Source organism: Haliotis rubra, unplaced genomic scaffold, assembly GCF_003918875.1.
Source record: "Haliotis rubra isolate DU_JTF1 unplaced genomic scaffold, ASM391887v1 Scf372, whole genome shotgun sequence".
Lineage (NCBI taxonomy): Eukaryota > Metazoa > Mollusca > Gastropoda > Lepetellida > Haliotidae > Haliotis > Haliotis rubra.
The window spans coordinates 367,835-386,059 of NW_025767049.1; the positions used below are offsets into that span (position 1 = coordinate 367,835).

Consider the following 18,225-nt stretch of genomic DNA (forward strand, 5'->3'; position numbering starts at 1 on the left):
TTGCACTGGTGGCCACGGGTCTCCTCACAATGCGACTAATGAACCGCTGGGCCATGCCAGTAACTTTGTGCATTTTCTGAAGATGTCAATGTCAAGGAAAATTCAGCTTTAGTACTGTCGTCGTTTACAGTCCGTTTGAGTCAGAAATGGACCGATGAATTGCAAATTTTATCATTGTACAAAATTGCCACATAAATATAAATAGTACACATGTTTATCATTTACTAATACCCAACAGCTTTCTGATATTTGAAAATTTTCCGGACTCCACCAAAAAAGTTGTTTAAGAAACTATCATCATTGAAAACGCAAAAGTTGTTATCTGTCTGGGGTGAAACCGCAGAAACGGAACAGCCAGTCATGGCGGGGGACATCTCAAAATCTATTCCGGGAGACCTGTCGGTTCCTCGTCCGTCGTAGTGTCATAGTCACGAATTAAAGGGATGACAAGTGGTGCCACAGTTGCCTGTTGTAAGCCATCCCGAGACCAGTAACCTTGTTCAATGACGTTAGCTACCTTGTTGACACAGTTGTGCCAAGTTTCAGTCGTGATTTTGTTAAGGGATTCCTTAACCAAAACCTCAACGTCACGTAATCTAAAAGTTGTGTTTGATCTGGCAACATCTCCTTTGACAATACCCCATATCATTTCAATGGGGTTAAGGTCACAGTGATAGGGTGGAAGTCGCAGAATATCGTGACCCTTACTTTTTATATAACTGTCAACTTTGTAGAAAGGTTCACCTTTGTGGGTTTTTTATGATCTCATATAGCTGAGGCCTTTGAAGGCCGTGCGATCTGAAATTTGTCGAGCCATGATATCATATCACCTTTTCGACTGTTCGATGTCGGGGCTTTACTGTCGGGGTCCTGCACGCTGTGGTATGGGGCATTGCCCATTACGATAAAAGACTTCTCTGGTAGAGCTGGTACCAACTTGTTTTTAACCTAATAGAGGAAAACCGCTGGCTGCTGGCAGTGTGCGAGGCATTGACCCAGGTCTCGTCCAAGTACACTGGCTCGAACCCTTCCTCGCGCTTCTTCTTCATAACCCTGAGAAACTTATTTCTCAAGCGAACGATATCAGGGCGTTCACCGAGTACTGACCTATTCTCCCCCGAAATTTTCTTATAGCGATACCCGAAAGAGTGTAAGAGTCGCCAGAGTGTGTAGTTTGATACTCTGAGGTTGTGTTCTTGCTTCAAATGCTTTTTAAAAAATTTCAGCGACATGTATTTGTTTTCAGAATAGAGCTTGTTGATAGACTGCCTTACACGGTTCTTGTGAAAGTTGTCCAAATGTTTTAATTTGTGTGATTTTGACACGACCCCTTCCTGCTTCGCATCACCCTCACAATGTTTGTGTTCCAGAACATTTGTCAGTACCCTAGCTGATACTCCTAAAGCTTTTGCTGCCCGCTTACGGAATTTATTCATGGCATATAATGGTTTGCCCCTTTCGGCTTCAGCACGGAAAAAATCGTCCACTTTCATCATCAACCGTTTCACGTCAGCATTCCCGTGCACGACGAGATAGTGGCTGTTCCGTTTCGGCGGTTTCACCCCGCCACGACAGATCACAACTTTTGCGTTTTCAATGATGATAGTTTCTCAAACAACTTTTTTGGTTGACTCCTGAAAATTTTCAAATATAAGAAAGCTGTTGGGTATTAGTAAATGATAAACATGTGTACTATTTATATTTATGTGGCAATTTTGTACAATGATAAAATATGCAATTCATCGGTCCGTTTCTGACTCAAACGGACTGTAAATGAGTGTTGAAAACTGTAGTGCATATACTGCACATATTAGGGTCGTCCTTGGATTCAGGTGGTGCTAAATTAATGCACATGTGTATATACACATTAAGACTTTGATTCTAGAAACGTATATGACAAATGAAATTCGGAAATTAGAACGACGCTTTTACATGTTTATGTTCAGTATGTGATTGTTATATATGTTTTCATATTTTAAAATATAATAATTGTGAGAGCGCAGTTTGCTTAGGGACCGTTCATAATTTATGGCTTGAGGGTGATGATGGTTCTAAGGAGGGTCACCTATTTTGTTCTGTGGGGTTAGCAAGTTTGTACATAAAAGTATAAAAACAATTATGCTTAAACATTACGGGCATTTTGTCATTGATTTTGTACATGACATCATTTACTAGGACATAAAGTTTATGGGGGTCTTCACAATGTACATGCTTCTCCATAAAAATCATCATCATGGATCATTATCAAAACAGTGTTCCTGATAAACTCTATTCAATGGAAGGCACTGCATCTGATCTAAGGCCTCGTACAAAATCTGATAGAACAAGAATGAAAGTCGCTATTGGAAGATGGAGCCATAAGAGGAATAGGGTCGTTGATCAGAGTAGGTTCTTCAGTGAAGGTGATTTGCATGGTCATGGGCAGCAGCAATATATTCAGTGTGATTCGCAAAATTACTCCTCACTATCTTTGCATGACAATATGTCATACTGACCTTCCGGAAGGAATGAACATCCTTCACAGCACATTGCCAGTCAGAATGAGACGAACAATATTAAATCTCCTGGGTATACGTTCCGATAAATCTCCATTAGCACCCAGGATGCATCTGCGGCTCTGTTTGGCTGCCCGATAATTCTATTACCTTCCTTTGGTGGCTTCGCCTTCTAACAGTAGCCAATCAGATAAGCCGTTACAACTGAGCTTGCCAGTGTCAACAAAGAGGCGGAGGTTTGCTCGCTGTGAGACTCAGATTTAGGGGGAAAATCATACAGACAAATTGACAGGTCAAATATATATGCAAGAACCCCTTCTACCGCTTTCGGGATACCTCAGCAACAACTGTGTGGCCAAAGTCAACAGACTCCAAATTGCAAGGCAAGAAATGATAGAAGTGGTGTGATTGGTACGCTTTACTTCCCCGCGTAGACACCTGACTGGATAAATAGCCAGCAATAGGAGGTAATAGAATTATCGGGCCGAGCCGTAGATGCGGTACTAGTGGAGATTTATCGGAACATATACCCTGGAGATTATCGAAAATGTGCTGGGAGCAGAGTCGTTAAGATTACCAAAAACCTATAGATACTCTTCGGGAAGAGTGCGGTTGTAGTTTCCCTGATACTAAGCAGGAAGAATTACTCAACTGATGTTACAGACTTTGGAACCACTCACAGATCTGTGAGAGCCACTGTATAGCCACAAACTGCAGAGAGGAAGTATATTTTGAGTCACCGAAGAAACTGTCAAGGATAACTCAATGGGTGTTTTTCTATACAGCCTCGGCAGATTGTCTCATATGCAAGGAATGGTGGATGAAAGTTGTAGCCCATAAAACAAAACAATTCAATGAGCCAAACTCCCTATGGCAGTCAAGGGCGTACCCAAAACAGGGCATCTAGACCAGAGTCCATCTAGACTTGACAAGAGAGTAAATTCATTTTGTTCAAACCTGAACATTGGATATGGGGCATGGTGGGCGATGTGTCTAAGGCGCCAGGCTAGTTATCCAGCGAGCTTGAGGTGTCTGGATCAAGCCCACCTGTAACGTGTGGAAAAAAACTTGGAGTTAACTTTGTGTGCAGACTGTTTCAGTGTTGTCACAACCCCTAGTGTACAGTACACAACCCAGTGCACTTAAAAGAACCCACGAATCCGTTGGTATATGACCAGATGGTGGCCACATGAATACGTGCAAACACCTAGTTGCAGGTACAGCAACGTGCAGTAAACTTGTACAAAGTACTGTTGACTATGTGTCCCAGTCCACCCAGCTGTGAATGGGTACATTGTAAGGTTGAGAAAACCGCAATAACTCGTTGCGCCTAGTGGCTGCAAGAGTTGTATGGTCCCCAGGGAGTTTAGATTGATAATATGATGTGACGTTGAGATTGACATCCAATGATCGAGGGGGAAAATACCAGCGCCTTGAGCATGTACTAGTTGCCTGGATATGTGCGCTACGTAAAAATCCTATAATCACAGTGTGTGAGTCATTCAGCTGGTAGAGCAGCCCTGCAGCACGCACACCGAAGCACCAAGCCGCCATCTCGGATTTGGGTCAGGATGTGTCGGATGACAATGTTATAATGGATTAGTCAAGTAGTCAGCTGGAAAAGGGGAGTAGAGCAGCAGAGGCGCATTGCAATGTTTCTCTTACAGTTGATTCAGAGTGAGCTGTTGCAATGATGAGTGAGTGAGTGAATATTGCTTAAGGCCGCATCAGCAATGTTGCAGCTATTCGCGGCGATGCAATGATGAGACCTTGTTTTAAAAGAGGTGAAACTTACTTTACAATTTTACTTGACACTGGTAGCCAGGTGCACGTCTTTAATATCTCCTAGATAATACAAGCATCTTCCTCGTTCTATTACGATATCATTGGGAACCGGAATTCCTCGTTCTATTACGATATCATTGGGAACCGGAATTCCTCGTTCTATTACGATATCATTGGGAACCGGAATTCCTCGTTCTATTACGATATCATTGGGAACCGGAATTCCTCGTTCTATTACGATATCATTGGGAACCGGAATTCCTCGTTCTATTACGATATCATTGGGAACCGGAATTCCTCGTTCTATTACGATATCATTGGGAACCGGAATTCCTCGTTCTATTACGATATCATTGGGAACCGGAATATTCAAGGCACTGCTGACTATAATTGAACACATGGAACCTACTTGGGAACAATGTCTTGTAGCGGAGAGACTCATGGGGCTGCAGGTGATCTTGCAGATCACAGGGTCAAGTTACAGAGTGAGTGAGTTAAGATGTATCGTCACATCGGCAATATTTCAGCCATATCGTGACGAGAACAATTACTTTTATACATAGTAAGTAAATTGTACAAACCTGTCAACGAAGGACAGTAAAATAACCAAATTATCACAGATTCGAATATAAAACTAGTAATTAAATCTAAAACAGTTTAACTATAGATGACAATACAAAGTAAAAAAAGGCTATATATTGCCAACAACTGAAGGTAGATCACCATACTAGGGACCATGGGGACTTACAGTACATTTGCTTCCTGCATTAACCCTAGCTGGATTTACACCCTCCCTTCAGCTATTAGCAATGTTAGATAATCTAGCCACAAATTAAACGAACATATGTTCAACGATTAAAATGGTAGTAGGTTTAAGTTGACTTTGAATGTTTTGGGGACTTACGTACCGTCAAGTTACAGAGAGTTTGGTTCCCTTCCTGACAGAACTGCAGTGGTAAATGATAATACCTTGCTTCCACTACAGTCAGTGTCTTATGATAAAACTGTTACCCAATAATCAGCCGAACAATAAGACTGTTTATGTCGAGCCATGTAAGGAGACAAAGTGATCTTCTCATGGAAAATGGCGGTGTCAATATGGCCAATGCATCGTATGTTAATGTCATTAATATGAAAGACACCTTAGCAGATGGTATTCATAAAAATTCATAAAACACTTAAGCTGTGAAAGATATATCTATTCAGAGCATAACAGTTTTTAATTCAAAAATGCATTCTGCTGTTAACTAAATATATTGAATTCTGCGCATGTTATTTCAATCGTTTATCGATGTTAATTGTAATCATATAAGTATTTCATGCGTGTTGGTTTGATTAATTGTGATAACTGAATATATTTATGCAGCACAAAATGCAATCTGAAGTAAGAAACACCCAGAGCTTATTTTTTACGACCTTAAGTGATTTGGGAGGAATAGTCGATGGACAGGACATAGTTGTGCTTAAACGTGAGAAACCATGCAACCATTGGACGTAAACGTCAAACGTATATATACTCATGCCAATAATGGTTGTCACCCCCTTCAATTTTTTTTAAATGGAAAGGGGTTGTGGGGTGGGTTGTGGAGGTGTGGGGTGGGGTTGGGTGGGGGGGTGACAACCATTATTGGCATGAGTATATATTAGCCTTGTTTAAATACGTCTGCCATCGCAGCATTGAGGGGACTTGAGCTAGTCGAGTGGTTACGCCAACTGAAAGACATCTATATGCAAAGGATCGAATCTATATTATTATCAAATAAGTGTTTTTATTATATCCTTTGTCAAGAAGACCACTTAACTAATATTATGAATAATTGAATCAATAACTACTGAAGATATGAAATAATGTAAATCTGTATATACTCTATGAATTGTCTATATTGTATTAATATTGGATTGTACTACAGACCCGTGGCCTTGTGAGTACTGGAACAAAGAGTTGGTCTGATGTTGTGATTATGATCAGCGTTTCATTGAGTATTATTTGTTTATTAGTTTTCGAGTTAGATGGCAAATCATCGGTCGGTTTTTGAGCCAAACGGACTTTAACTGCAGCCGAGATCGGTAGCTCTGGCTTTACCTTCTGTTTATACACGGGTGAATTTTAGGTAGATGTTTTACACAGCAGCATAAGAACCACGAATAGCAACACAGACGTTCCTTTCTTAGTTTATTGTGTGTGACAATTGTCTTGCACGACATATATATCAAGTGGACAATTTCGCGTTGTTCTTGTCACTGTTTGGTTTGTCGCACCAGCTGTTCCAGGTATTCAAATCTGATAATGCAAATCAAATGCATGGGTTACAGTTAATAGACTACATAGAGGAAACACCAGATCCGTCACTCCACGATTGTACCACCCTGAGCTGCAATAGGATTAATGATCTATAACAATAATCAGAAACCTCGTGGTTCTGATGATTACCTCGGTATTTTACCTTTGTATTTTCAATAGGAAATAACTGCAGTCACAGTGAACTCTCACGGCGACACATCGTATCACGTAAGCTGCAATCGCCTGTCCAAGGTATCATGTACTGCAACACGATACGCGCTCTACTTTGATGAGAAAAGCGCTTTCCGTTACTGCAGTCAGTTCACAGTGGAGTAGGAGACACAAGTGCCGACTGTTAGGAAAGAACCCCATCTTCAGTTCAATAGCCAGTGAACGACATAATACTGCTTGTGATTGTGGGCAATCACAACTGAAGGTGAGCGAAATGTCATTTATTTAACCCTATTTAACAACCTAATTCATTAGTGTTTGATTATGTTGAAACCGTATTTGTCTGACACAGGCATGTAGGTTGGAATTTCATTTTTCGGCATTGCTAATTAAGAATTTGATTGTCTAAAAGGTAAATGTTAGTCAAGTAATATAGGTGCGCTACTCCCTTGTGCTATGATTATAATTGTTGCACTATGCTCTGTAGCACTACGTGTACACATGGTAGTATAGCAAACTTTGTTTCGTAGATGTGTTACCAATATTTGTGATATCTGGCAATAAGGCTCCGGTCGTGTGTACAATGAATATTGCTGTGGATTTTCAATGTCATCCCTGTTAGGTTTACAGTGCATCCCGAGTGTAGGGTCTGGACATTATTTCGCTTTGAGGCAGTAGACAGGAAAGGTCTTGTAGTTTGGAGATCGCACTATGAAGTTTGAACTCTGAATAATGTCATCTTGGGCTTCGAAATCTGCATGGCGTTACCTTCTACAGATGATGTCAGACTCTGATGTAACTGATAATGGCCCCAAAGATACTTCACCATCCACCATCGCTGTAGGACTGGTGGAGATGAATGAGGACACTTCCAGCGGTGATGCGAGACACAAGAGAGAACACTGGTCATCTCAGTGGGATTACATCATGTCCATGATAGGCTACTGTGTGGGATTTGGTAATCTGTGGAGATTCCCTTACCTCTGCAACAGGAATGGTGGAGGTAAGACCTCATGTCAGTCGTCCTACAGTGAAACCCACTTGATACAGCTGCAGTGAATGGGTGAGTTCAAGTATATGGTCACATCTGAAATACTTCAGCCATATAGTGACTAAATACAAGTTACAATTTCATAATAAATCAAAGTAAAACATAAAACCCTGCCAACGAAAGACAGTAAAACAATTAGACTATCACAGATTTCAATTTAAAACTAGTAACTAAATCTAAAACATATAACTATAGATGACAATACAATATAAAAACAGGCTATAGATTGCCAACAACCGAAGATAGATCATCATACCAAATACCATGGGGACTTACAGTGCATTTGCCTCCTGAATGGACCCTAGCTGGATTTATGCCATTCCTTCAGATGTTAGCACTTTTTACAATCTAGCCATAAATTAAAACAACATATATACTGCGATTAAAAAGTAGTGGTAAGACTGAATTTACTTTAATTGTTTTGGGACTTACGTACCCTCTCAATAGGGGAATAATTTGACAGTAACCCCCTTGGAGGAGCTATAGCTGCAGGGAACAATGATGTTGTCCTTTGCTTAAAGACATGGCATTAGTTGAATTCGTAACGAGATTCACTAAAACATTAAATTTAGGTTTGCTCGTGATACATGTATTTCAAATAACCTTTTATTATAAATAACATTCTTATTACAAATTAGATCTTCATGCATATTCTTCACCATTAAGCCAACGTGCCAGATTAGACTGAAATAATGTCCATAGTGACCTCCAACCCAGACCATTTACGATACTATGGACCAGTTAAGATTCCAACTGACAGCCTTTTCAAATTCTTCCGAAAGGCATAACAATTAACCAATTACCTTCGGAAATATACACCAATGGGAACAAAACGCTATGCTATTAAAATGAATTATTTTGAAATCACGAAAAACTGTCAATCCCTGAAAATATATTTGCTAAGTTGACACGTCCAAAGTAGTTGATTTTCTAACTTGTGCCATAGGTTCGAGTATTTGTTCAAATGAACATTTGACTTGCCTTTTCATGTCCTTTTGACGTCAGACTTCGCCACCTTCCCTTGTAGTCTCTGTCGGGCTCTATAATGCCTGGCCAGAAACTGAGTGATTTTCTGCAGGGTTTGGCAGGGCTGATTATTGAGCAGAGGGCAAAATTGTCATCCCCTCTAGGAGACCAGAGTACAGCGTAAATTATTAGTAAGTGAGTAATGTTTTATGCCGCTTTTAGCAATATTCTAGGAATCTCACGGCGTGGGACACCAGAAATGGGCTTCACACATTGTACCAATGAGGGGAATGGAACCCAGGTCTTCAGTGTGACGAGCAAACACTTTAACCACTAGGCTACCCAGCTACAATGAACAGTGATTTTCAGTGTCATCACTGTTAGGTTTACAGTGCGTCCCGAGTGTAGGGTCTGGACATTATTTCGCTTTGAGGCAGTAGACATGAACGGTCTTGTAGTTTGGAGATCGCACGATGAAGTTTGAACTCTGAATAATGTCATCTTGGGCTTCGAAATCTGCATGACGTTACCTTCTACAGATGATGTCAGACTCTGATGTAACTGATAATGGCCCCAAAGATACTTCACCATCCACCATCGCTGTAGGACTGGTGGAGATGGCTGATTATTGAGCAGTGGGCAAAATTGTCATCCCCTTTAGGAGACCAGAGTACAGCGTAAATTATTAGTAAGTGAGTAATGTTTTATGCCGCTTTTAGCAATATTCTAGGAATCTCACGGCGTGGGACACCAGAAATGGGCTTCACACATTGTACCAATGAGGGGAATGGAACCCAGGTCTTCAGTGTGACGAGCAAACACTTTAACCACTAGGCTACCCCACCGCCCCCCCTATGACTTAAATGCGTGAATGCAAGGGGTCCAGTTGTCAGTAATATGTATTATTTTTGCGGATAGTGACAGGATCGAACAGGTGGATAGACAGACTATCAGATAGAAACAATCATGACACTGAGGAAGACATTGTTGGTTGAATGTGACGACAGTGTAGGGGAACCACCAAACACGATCACAGCAACAACGGCGACAACGTTAGGTTATGTTGGACGCAGTAACCGACTTATTGTAAGGTTTCTAGTGAGTATTGTATATAGTTGTACATACTGGTAAAGAAAATAATGATTGTATGTATACTATCCCAAAAAAGAAACGCATATGCCTTTTGTATTTTAAAACTCTGTTAATTACCAATTGTGTTCAAACAATCGTCAAAATATGTAGCAAAAGTGTTGATAACATGATTTTACACTATTGCACAAGGGAAAAATCGACTTTACCTGAAAATGTTGATTTTGATGAGATTTCTTACAAGCATTAAAAAGGCATCGCCACAACGCAACAGAAATCACCTTCCAGTTGAAATTGTGCAGCAAAGAGCATGCACTGTCTGGCTCTACAATTCAAGATTACTTTCGGAAATCGGCATTCGTTTTGAAGGAGTTTCAAGGTCAAATCACTATGCCACGTCTTGACGCTGCAACACGGAACATCGCCATTGAAAGAATGCACGCTGTAAATTACCAATTTTCTGTTGCCAGGCGTCTGAATGTTAGTCTGAGCACGATATCACTGCTTGCAACTCGTTGCAACCAAACAGGTATAACAAATGACCGCCCCCCGCACAAGCAAACCTCGAGGCACCACTGCAGCCCAAGATCGCTACATCCGGGTACTACATTTGCGTGATCATACTGCCACGGGGAAGAGCACAGCAGCACTTCGGAGGATATCCGGTCAAACTGTACGGAACAGGTTGAGAGAGATTGGACTGAGAGCCAGGAGACCCGACGTCGGGACCATGCTACGTGGTCACCATCGCGTTCAACGTCTCCGTTATCTAGAATTATCCACTCGGTTGTATAGACATGTCCTTCTTCGAAACTGAAGTAAAATTCATGTATTAAAGTGTTTTTGTGGACGAGTTATACATGTTTGAAAATACAACATTTTCGCAACAGATTTCTGGGTTACGCGTTTCTTTTTTTGGAATAGTATATTATAGTTTGTTTCGGAGAAACTTTTACGTTTCCTATCTGGGTTGGCCAGATGTGCTTTGTCAAGTTAGTGGTGTCACAACATTGAACAACCAAGTCAAAGTAGTTAGTATAGAATTTGTCCCACCATGTCACGGGTTAAAATGACATGGAACAAATGATATGGAGTGTTCATAAATTACTGGATCGCATTCCGACAGGCTGACAGGCATGATAAGCATGTTTTCTAAACTACATGATGAAACAATGGGATTACATTCAACATTTAGCAGGGTCAATTTAAACCTCAAATAATTTAGCCGACTGCACATCAGGCAGAAACAATCATTATTACCGTTTATCGGGAGATAGTAACCGTAGTAACCGATTTATCGTAGTAACCGATGCTGAGTTGAATACGATCAGACAAAATATTAAGAAATTAGCAGACAATCAGATGGGATTAGCTCACATTCTTCAGGAAGTATACGTATGACCGTACAAATACGTACAAATTTCAGCAAAAAGACATGCCATTAATGAAGTCATTAACAGCCTGGGCATAATTAAGGGAACCATTTCTTATGTTACACAAGAAGTGGTTAAGCGCATCTCGATATTAGAATGGGGAACAAAAACATATTTGCAAACTGAATAGGTAACTGTAAAATTACACAAATGTTGTTGATGAGACAAATAAGTATTTCGTGGGATTAAGTGTTGTTGTTATGGTAATCATACTTTGCATCATTATATATAAGAGATTATTTAAACCCTGGTGGCAAACGGAAAAGGGATCCGACCATTTCATGTTGTTTCTCTCAATGCCGAGTGCGAGGCAGGGTGACTTTTTATGACTCGGCCAGGGGATAGAACCATCTAGCCACCCGGGACGGTCTATAATTCATTGTTACTCTAGTAAGTGGCTCACTGTAATATTAATATCTCTGTCCTAAATCACCATTTGAAACTCAACATCCAGTTGCATTTCATTACCAGTCTTTGAATAAAAATTAGTAGTAAAAAACTTAAAGGAGAAGATATATGAAGGTCAGTATTATATCACAAGAAAACCTTTCTCATCACCATTCCCCTGATGATCAACTCCGAACCGCTCTGATAGACAAGCTGACATACATTCGCCCCCTTAGATGCCACATTGACTACAAATTATGAAACAGCGATGCAATTTAGAAAACATTTCACTTCATCACATATTTTGTGAAAATATTTATGGCGGAAACCTCTAGGAATCTACTTTTGGCATTTACATCCTTCATGAGGCTGATGGTGGGAAGAGCATTATTATGAAAACAAGTGGACTTCTCAGTCCTTGAAATCAACAGAATGTTTATTTCTTGAACTTTAAGTGCGACATCTCATCTCATATTGCCATATGGCACACTTCATATGCCACATACTGATTATGACTATGTCATCGAATATATTCCTGTAAACATTCATGATAGTCATTTTTCCTGTTTTCTCAACCTAAGCTTGCGATTATTTTTCTATACAGGTGCATTCGTGATCCCTTTCCTGGTATTCATCATTATCGCCGCCTTGCCTGTGTTTTATCTTGAGGCCTCTCTGGCTCAGTTCTCGGGCAAAGGTGCTGTACAGACGTGGCATTTCTGCCCCCTCCTCAAAGGTATGTCAACTTTATTGAGATCAGTAGAGTCTCTCACAGTATTGTACAACCACGTTCAACACACTGCATTTCATAAATATCCCCATAAGTACGCATGTATTTGCAGCGTTTTAGGGATATCCAAAGTAAATCGGATTAGACTATTATGTCGATCAATGTCATATGGATGTAATGACAAAATACAGGACTGTCGCTCTGTCAACAAACTGCCAACGTCAGTGTTCTAAGTCTGTCTGGCATCCCAAAGATGTCAAGAAGTGGCGAAGGTCAATTGATTTGGAAGATTTGTTCCTTCTCAGCCATGAACCCTCGGGATTGGACAACGTCAGAACAAGAAGGTTGCAAACAAAGGAAAAATTTATCCAAAAATCTTAAACAACGATCTGACACGAAATTACTTTCCCAAAAATATATTAAAAATCACTAACTTCCAACAGATTCAATTTACTACATTATAGAGAGAGTATATTATATAACATTCTCCTACCAACATACTTGTTACAATATTACTTGCCTCTCTACTGTTGAGAATGGCAACATTCGTCAGATATTCAAATATAGTCAAAAGTCTCATGAGTACCCTCCAACGTACTGGGACCGCAATTCTAATTGTTTAAGCTTCACGATGATAGATGACGAACAAGTTGATGAAGTCGGTGCTCAATAAATATATATAAAATGAGAGATGCGTTGCTGAGTCCGGCAAATGTACCCCCGCATCCTATCTCGACAATACATCGCAACCATTATAACACTCAAAGAAAGACTTTCTGCATGTGCTCAGAATATTTGGGACATATGAATTCTGAATAACGTCAATGCCTAAGAACTTTTCTGTCAAAAGTTTTTGCAAGACTACCGCAAAAGACGTCACTGATAAAATCTGGAAACAAACTGTCATTTCCTTGCTGATCTGTTTCTCGGATTGGCAAAAGTAAAGTAATCTGACATATTTCAGAAACGAACAAACAACCAAGTCCGGATCCATCCACTAACCTACCTGTCTGACTAAGTGAGTGAGTGAGTGAATGAGTTAAGATTTATAGTCACATCGGCAATATTTCAGCCATATCGTGACTTCAAAACGTTTTAGTGAGTGAGTGAGTTAATATGTAACGTCACATCGGCAATATCTCAGCCATATCGTGACGAAAACAATTTATACGATAAAAAGTGAAAACATTTTGAAGATTACAATCTGTCGACGATGGACAGTAAAAATACTAGAGAATCAAAGCTATCAATATAAAACTAGCGAGCAAAGCTAAAACATTCCATTTTAAGAAGACGATACAGTATAAAACACGGGCTATAGATCGCCATCAACTCAAAAGGTTTTAGATTGATAATAAAAGAAATACGTTTAGATTATCACACATAGAAACGTAAAACCAGTAAATCTAATCAAACATTTAACTACAGAGGTCAACACAATATAAAACCAGGCTGCAGATCGCCAACAACAGAAGGTTTATCACCACACTAAGGACTGTCTGACTAAGAAATAGAACAGATATTTGCAACCGCCTCCCCTGTTTCATACTTAGATCTATGCATAAAAGATCAGAGAATGACTGTCTACACGACTGAAAAGAACAGAAGGATTACTTCACTTTTCCAAATACTAATACCTTCTGTCATGTCGAGCAACACTCTATCGGCTCCTGCCTTCGGTGTCTCCTTTGTATAAATTTGTTGAGCATCGCACATCTCGAGTAAAAGATGTTTGAACAGGGTAACAATAATCAGTAAACGCTATCAAAAACATGTGTGGTCGACATTCTCAAATATGACATAGCAGTGGCAAAAATTGTGTGCGATGCAATGCCATTTCACTTTCTCTTACATGTACTATTGATGGGTGCCACCGGTGTGGTAAGATACGATTCACAAACACATACTATCAATACCATATTATAGTGATTCATGAGTATATCACAGTGAGAAAGTCGAAATTGTACATTCGAATGTTGTTTTAGAATAGATTGTACATGACTATTGAAGAAAGGATTTTGACGCTATTACTAATATACGTGCGATCTTTCAGAAGTATCTTTTCCACGTATCTCAGACCTAACTCATGGCAATGCAGTCACTAAACTGTTCATCGATCAATACTTGTTTTGCAACATTCTCACATCTAGATTATTCACCTTTGTAGGTATCGGTATCGGAACGGTTATCGTAGTTGCACTTTGTCAACCCTATTTTCAAATCCTTCTGGCCTGGCCAATCTACTACATGGTGAAGTCCTGCTCCAGTGTCCTGCCCTGGACAACATGTGGTAACTGGTGGAACACAGACCTGTGTGTGGAGGACATCTCCACTTTGAAAGGACATTCAATGAACTCTACACATATCCTGAACTATACGGACGCTGCAGGCACCAACATTGCAGAACTGTGGAGGAACAAGACTTTATCACACACCGCTGTGGAGGAGTTCTACCAGTGAATTTGTTTAGAATTTGTGTAATCATCTAGTGTCCATATAGGTATCACTGCCAAAAAGTCTACATTTACAAGCTTGTAAATGTCTACGATTTTGTAAAGATGAAATTTACAAACATTCACAATTTTGTAAATATTGAGAAGGGAGATAATTGGTTTGTATTGTAATTTCTGTGTGAGCTGCAGTGGCATGTAACATAACTGAAATTTGCCCATAATAATAATAACAATAAATGCATATTTATAATGCGCCCCTTCCACACCCTAAGGCATGCTCAAAGCGCTACAGAATATTTACACTGGAGTATTTACAGATGAAGTTATACATAATATACTGAGAAAAGGTGGGTTTTAAGTCTGGACTTAAAAATGTCAATTGTGGCAGAGCTTTTAAGGGCACATGGGAGAGAGTTCCAGAGCACAGGCGTTGAGTAAGAGAATGATCGGTGTCCGAAGGATTTCAGTTTGTAGGATGGGATGACCAGTCGGTTTTGTGTGTTTGAGCGCAAGTTGCGTGCGGGGACATACGGATGTAGGAGTTCAGACAAGTAGGAGGGAGCCAAACCATGGAGGCACTTGTATGTCAGACAGAGGATCTTAAAGTCAATTCTGGCCCTAACTGGTAGCCAATGCAGTTCTTTCAACACTGGTGTTATGTGGGAACGTTTAGAAGTCTTGCTGATGATGCGGGCGGAAGTATTTTGGATCTTCTGAAGCTTATCAAGGAGTTTAGAACTGAGGCCTGAAAGGATGCTGTTACAGTAATCAAGCCTAGATGTAACAAAAGCTCGAACAAGGGTTCGAGTTGCAGCAGTTGTCAGGTATTGCCGAATGTTACCAATGGATCTTAGGTGAAAGTAGCAGGTCCTGCTCAAACGGTTAACATGAGCATCCAGAGTCAAGGAAGAGTCGATGTGGACACCCAAGTCCTTAACCACATCAGAGAATCTGACGTCAGAGTCTGCGACTGTAAGGGTGTCGGTTTTGACCTTGCTGAGTTGTTGCTTTGTACCAATGAGAACTGCTTCTGTTTTTGTGTCATTAAGTTTAAGCATGTTTCCTGTCATCCAGCACTTGATGTCCTGCGTACATTCAGCGATGCACTGAAGAGACGTGGAGAGATCTGACAGATGAAACGCTTTCAGGAGCTGGGTGTCATCAGCGTAGGCATGATGAGAAACTGTGTGGTCTGTAGTAATCCTTCCGACATATCCGGTATACAACACAAATAGGACTGGTCCAAGGACTGATCCCTGTGGCACCCCACATGTGATTACAGTGCCTTTTGATCTCTCAGTGCCAACAACAACAGATTGCTTTCGGTCAGACAGATAAGACGTCACCCATTGAAGGGCATGACCTTCAAGTCCGTACTGTTGTGTGAGCCTGGACAAGAGTCTATAGTGATCGAGTACTACATTGTGTTAGCGGGATGACATACACTCCTTGCAATGTATTGACAGGAGGGATGGGGTGTCTGGTACTTTTCTGGCATATGACTGGTGCGTGAGTAGACATGTATGGCCTGATGCACTTAGCAGATTGCAGAAAGAGTTAAGTTATACTAATTTATAGAACTCGTTAAAAGTTGATCACAGTGGACTGCGAGGGAGAAAAACATTTACATTACATATCATCTCAAATTTACTGAGGGATAATATTCATGTTATGTGTTCACGCGTCAAGTGCAGTTAAATTCATATACTGTATACGTGGCCTGTTCCTTTCTTCTCACGTTTAAATTTCTCATATGCAAGAAGCAATATGTATTTCGACAATATGATATGAACTAGGAATTCGTGTGGTCACTCAGCAAGAACAAGAGACACTCGTTATGAATTTGAATTCGGAGAGATATTCAAACAAGGGATCCATGGGGAAAATAAAACCTGAAAGAGGTACTGGTAAAATCCTTCTGAATATACCAAAACCAAGCTCTGAATATATACTACCAATCAAAGGTTTCGACCCACTAGTGTAAATGGAGCCACTTATTTCAGTCAACCGTTCTAAACTTAATTTTGCGAAATATTCCATACTGTTTAAAGGTACTGTTTACACATGAACTGATGTATTGTAAAACAACTTTATAATGTTGATAAGATTATTGACATGAGTTCAATAAGTGATGAAACTCAGTGAAAATTGGTGAATTCTTAACAAAACTTTACACCAAAACGCAGCTGTTCACATGCACGATATTTGCACATGTTTTTCAGCAATTTGATGCATGATCCTCGTGCAATTCATCTGCATAAGGTTTGCAGTTAGTTCCCCTAAGTTAGTGGAGAAATGTATCTTCGATGTAACCACATATATATACATAACATATAGTGAGTGCTTTAAGTAAGTCTAAACTTTTGATGGGTAGTATATAAACCCTAAAACACTTGAAATCTTGTGTAAATACGAACTTTCCAACATGTAAATTTGGTAAATCTTCGAATTTGTTCTTGTTATGGTGTCAATTAACCTTTGCAGTAAACCAATCTGCATTTAGTCCATTGTTTTGCTATGTGATGAGTATCTGTGTTCTTGCCTGACTGTGGTTATATACTCTACTGTTCTTTTGGTTGAAGCATACATTGTGTCCTCATGTTCAGTGGAATGCCTTTATGTTACGCCGTAGATGCTCTGTGTTTCTAACCCACTTGAGCAGAGTGGCTTATAGTTTTTGTTACAATATTAGCAAAACTGGCAATGTGTGCATTGAATTATGCTCATATTCAAAACTCAGGTTTCATTAATACTAAACACATCTTTCATAATGAAGCAAACACAAAATGGATACATTTATATAACTTAACTGGAACGGTTGAATGACAATAACACTGTATCTTATTTCAAAGCATATAGAACTTGTTCTTTCAGACGTTGCTGTGGTAATTAACGTTGAGTGTTTAACGTATCTCGGATAAGCCCTGAGAGTAAAGAAACAACTCTTTTCTACGAGACATCTTAGATTTTCCTTTAAACCAAGATATGCATGTGTGAAATATAGAAAAGTGGTTGCTCAAAATCGAAACGATGTTAGAGTCGCACATACCATAAAGTATAATTTATCTTAAAACAAACTTACTCTTTTTCAGGTACCACGTCCTTAATATATCAAGCGGAATACATGAAATCGGTTCCATTCAGTGGCATATCGTGGGATGTTTATTTGCGTCGTATGTGTTGATTTTTCTGTGTCTGTTTCGTGGAATCAAAGCTAGTGGGAAGGTAAGACTAAAACACTATTCTTACCTTGTTGTTACCAGTTGTGTTGTTGTTTTTTCTTAACTGTATACAGTTCATAAGAAAACGACATATGGGTGTTGCGAGTAAGCATGTAGGTATCCGGCAACCTGTGCTCATCGCAAAAAGCGACTGCGTGTGAGT

General features: G+C 39.9%; 1 protein-coding gene across 2 annotated transcripts in view; it reads left to right on the forward strand.

Annotated features, from left to right (window-relative positions):
- Positions 1–6,676: 6,676 nt before the first annotated feature.
- LOC124286007 (sodium-dependent proline transporter-like) overlaps positions 6,677–18,225 on the forward strand; it is a 61,720-nt gene continuing 50,171 nt past the window's right edge. Inside the window, exons 1-5 of one of the 2 annotated variants that reach the window (XM_046722324.1) lie at positions 6,677–6,997; positions 7,510–7,735; positions 12,263–12,394; positions 14,556–14,844; positions 17,934–18,066. In XM_046722324.1, the coding sequence (XP_046578280.1) occupies positions 6,851–6,997; positions 7,510–7,735; positions 12,263–12,394; positions 14,556–14,844; positions 17,934–18,066 (927 nt within the window). In that variant the 5' untranslated portion in view covers positions 6,677–6,850. The remainder of the gene's footprint in view (positions 6,998–7,509; positions 7,736–12,262; positions 12,395–14,555; positions 14,845–17,933; positions 18,067–18,225) is intronic. The other variant, XM_046722325.1, reaches the window with a different exon arrangement.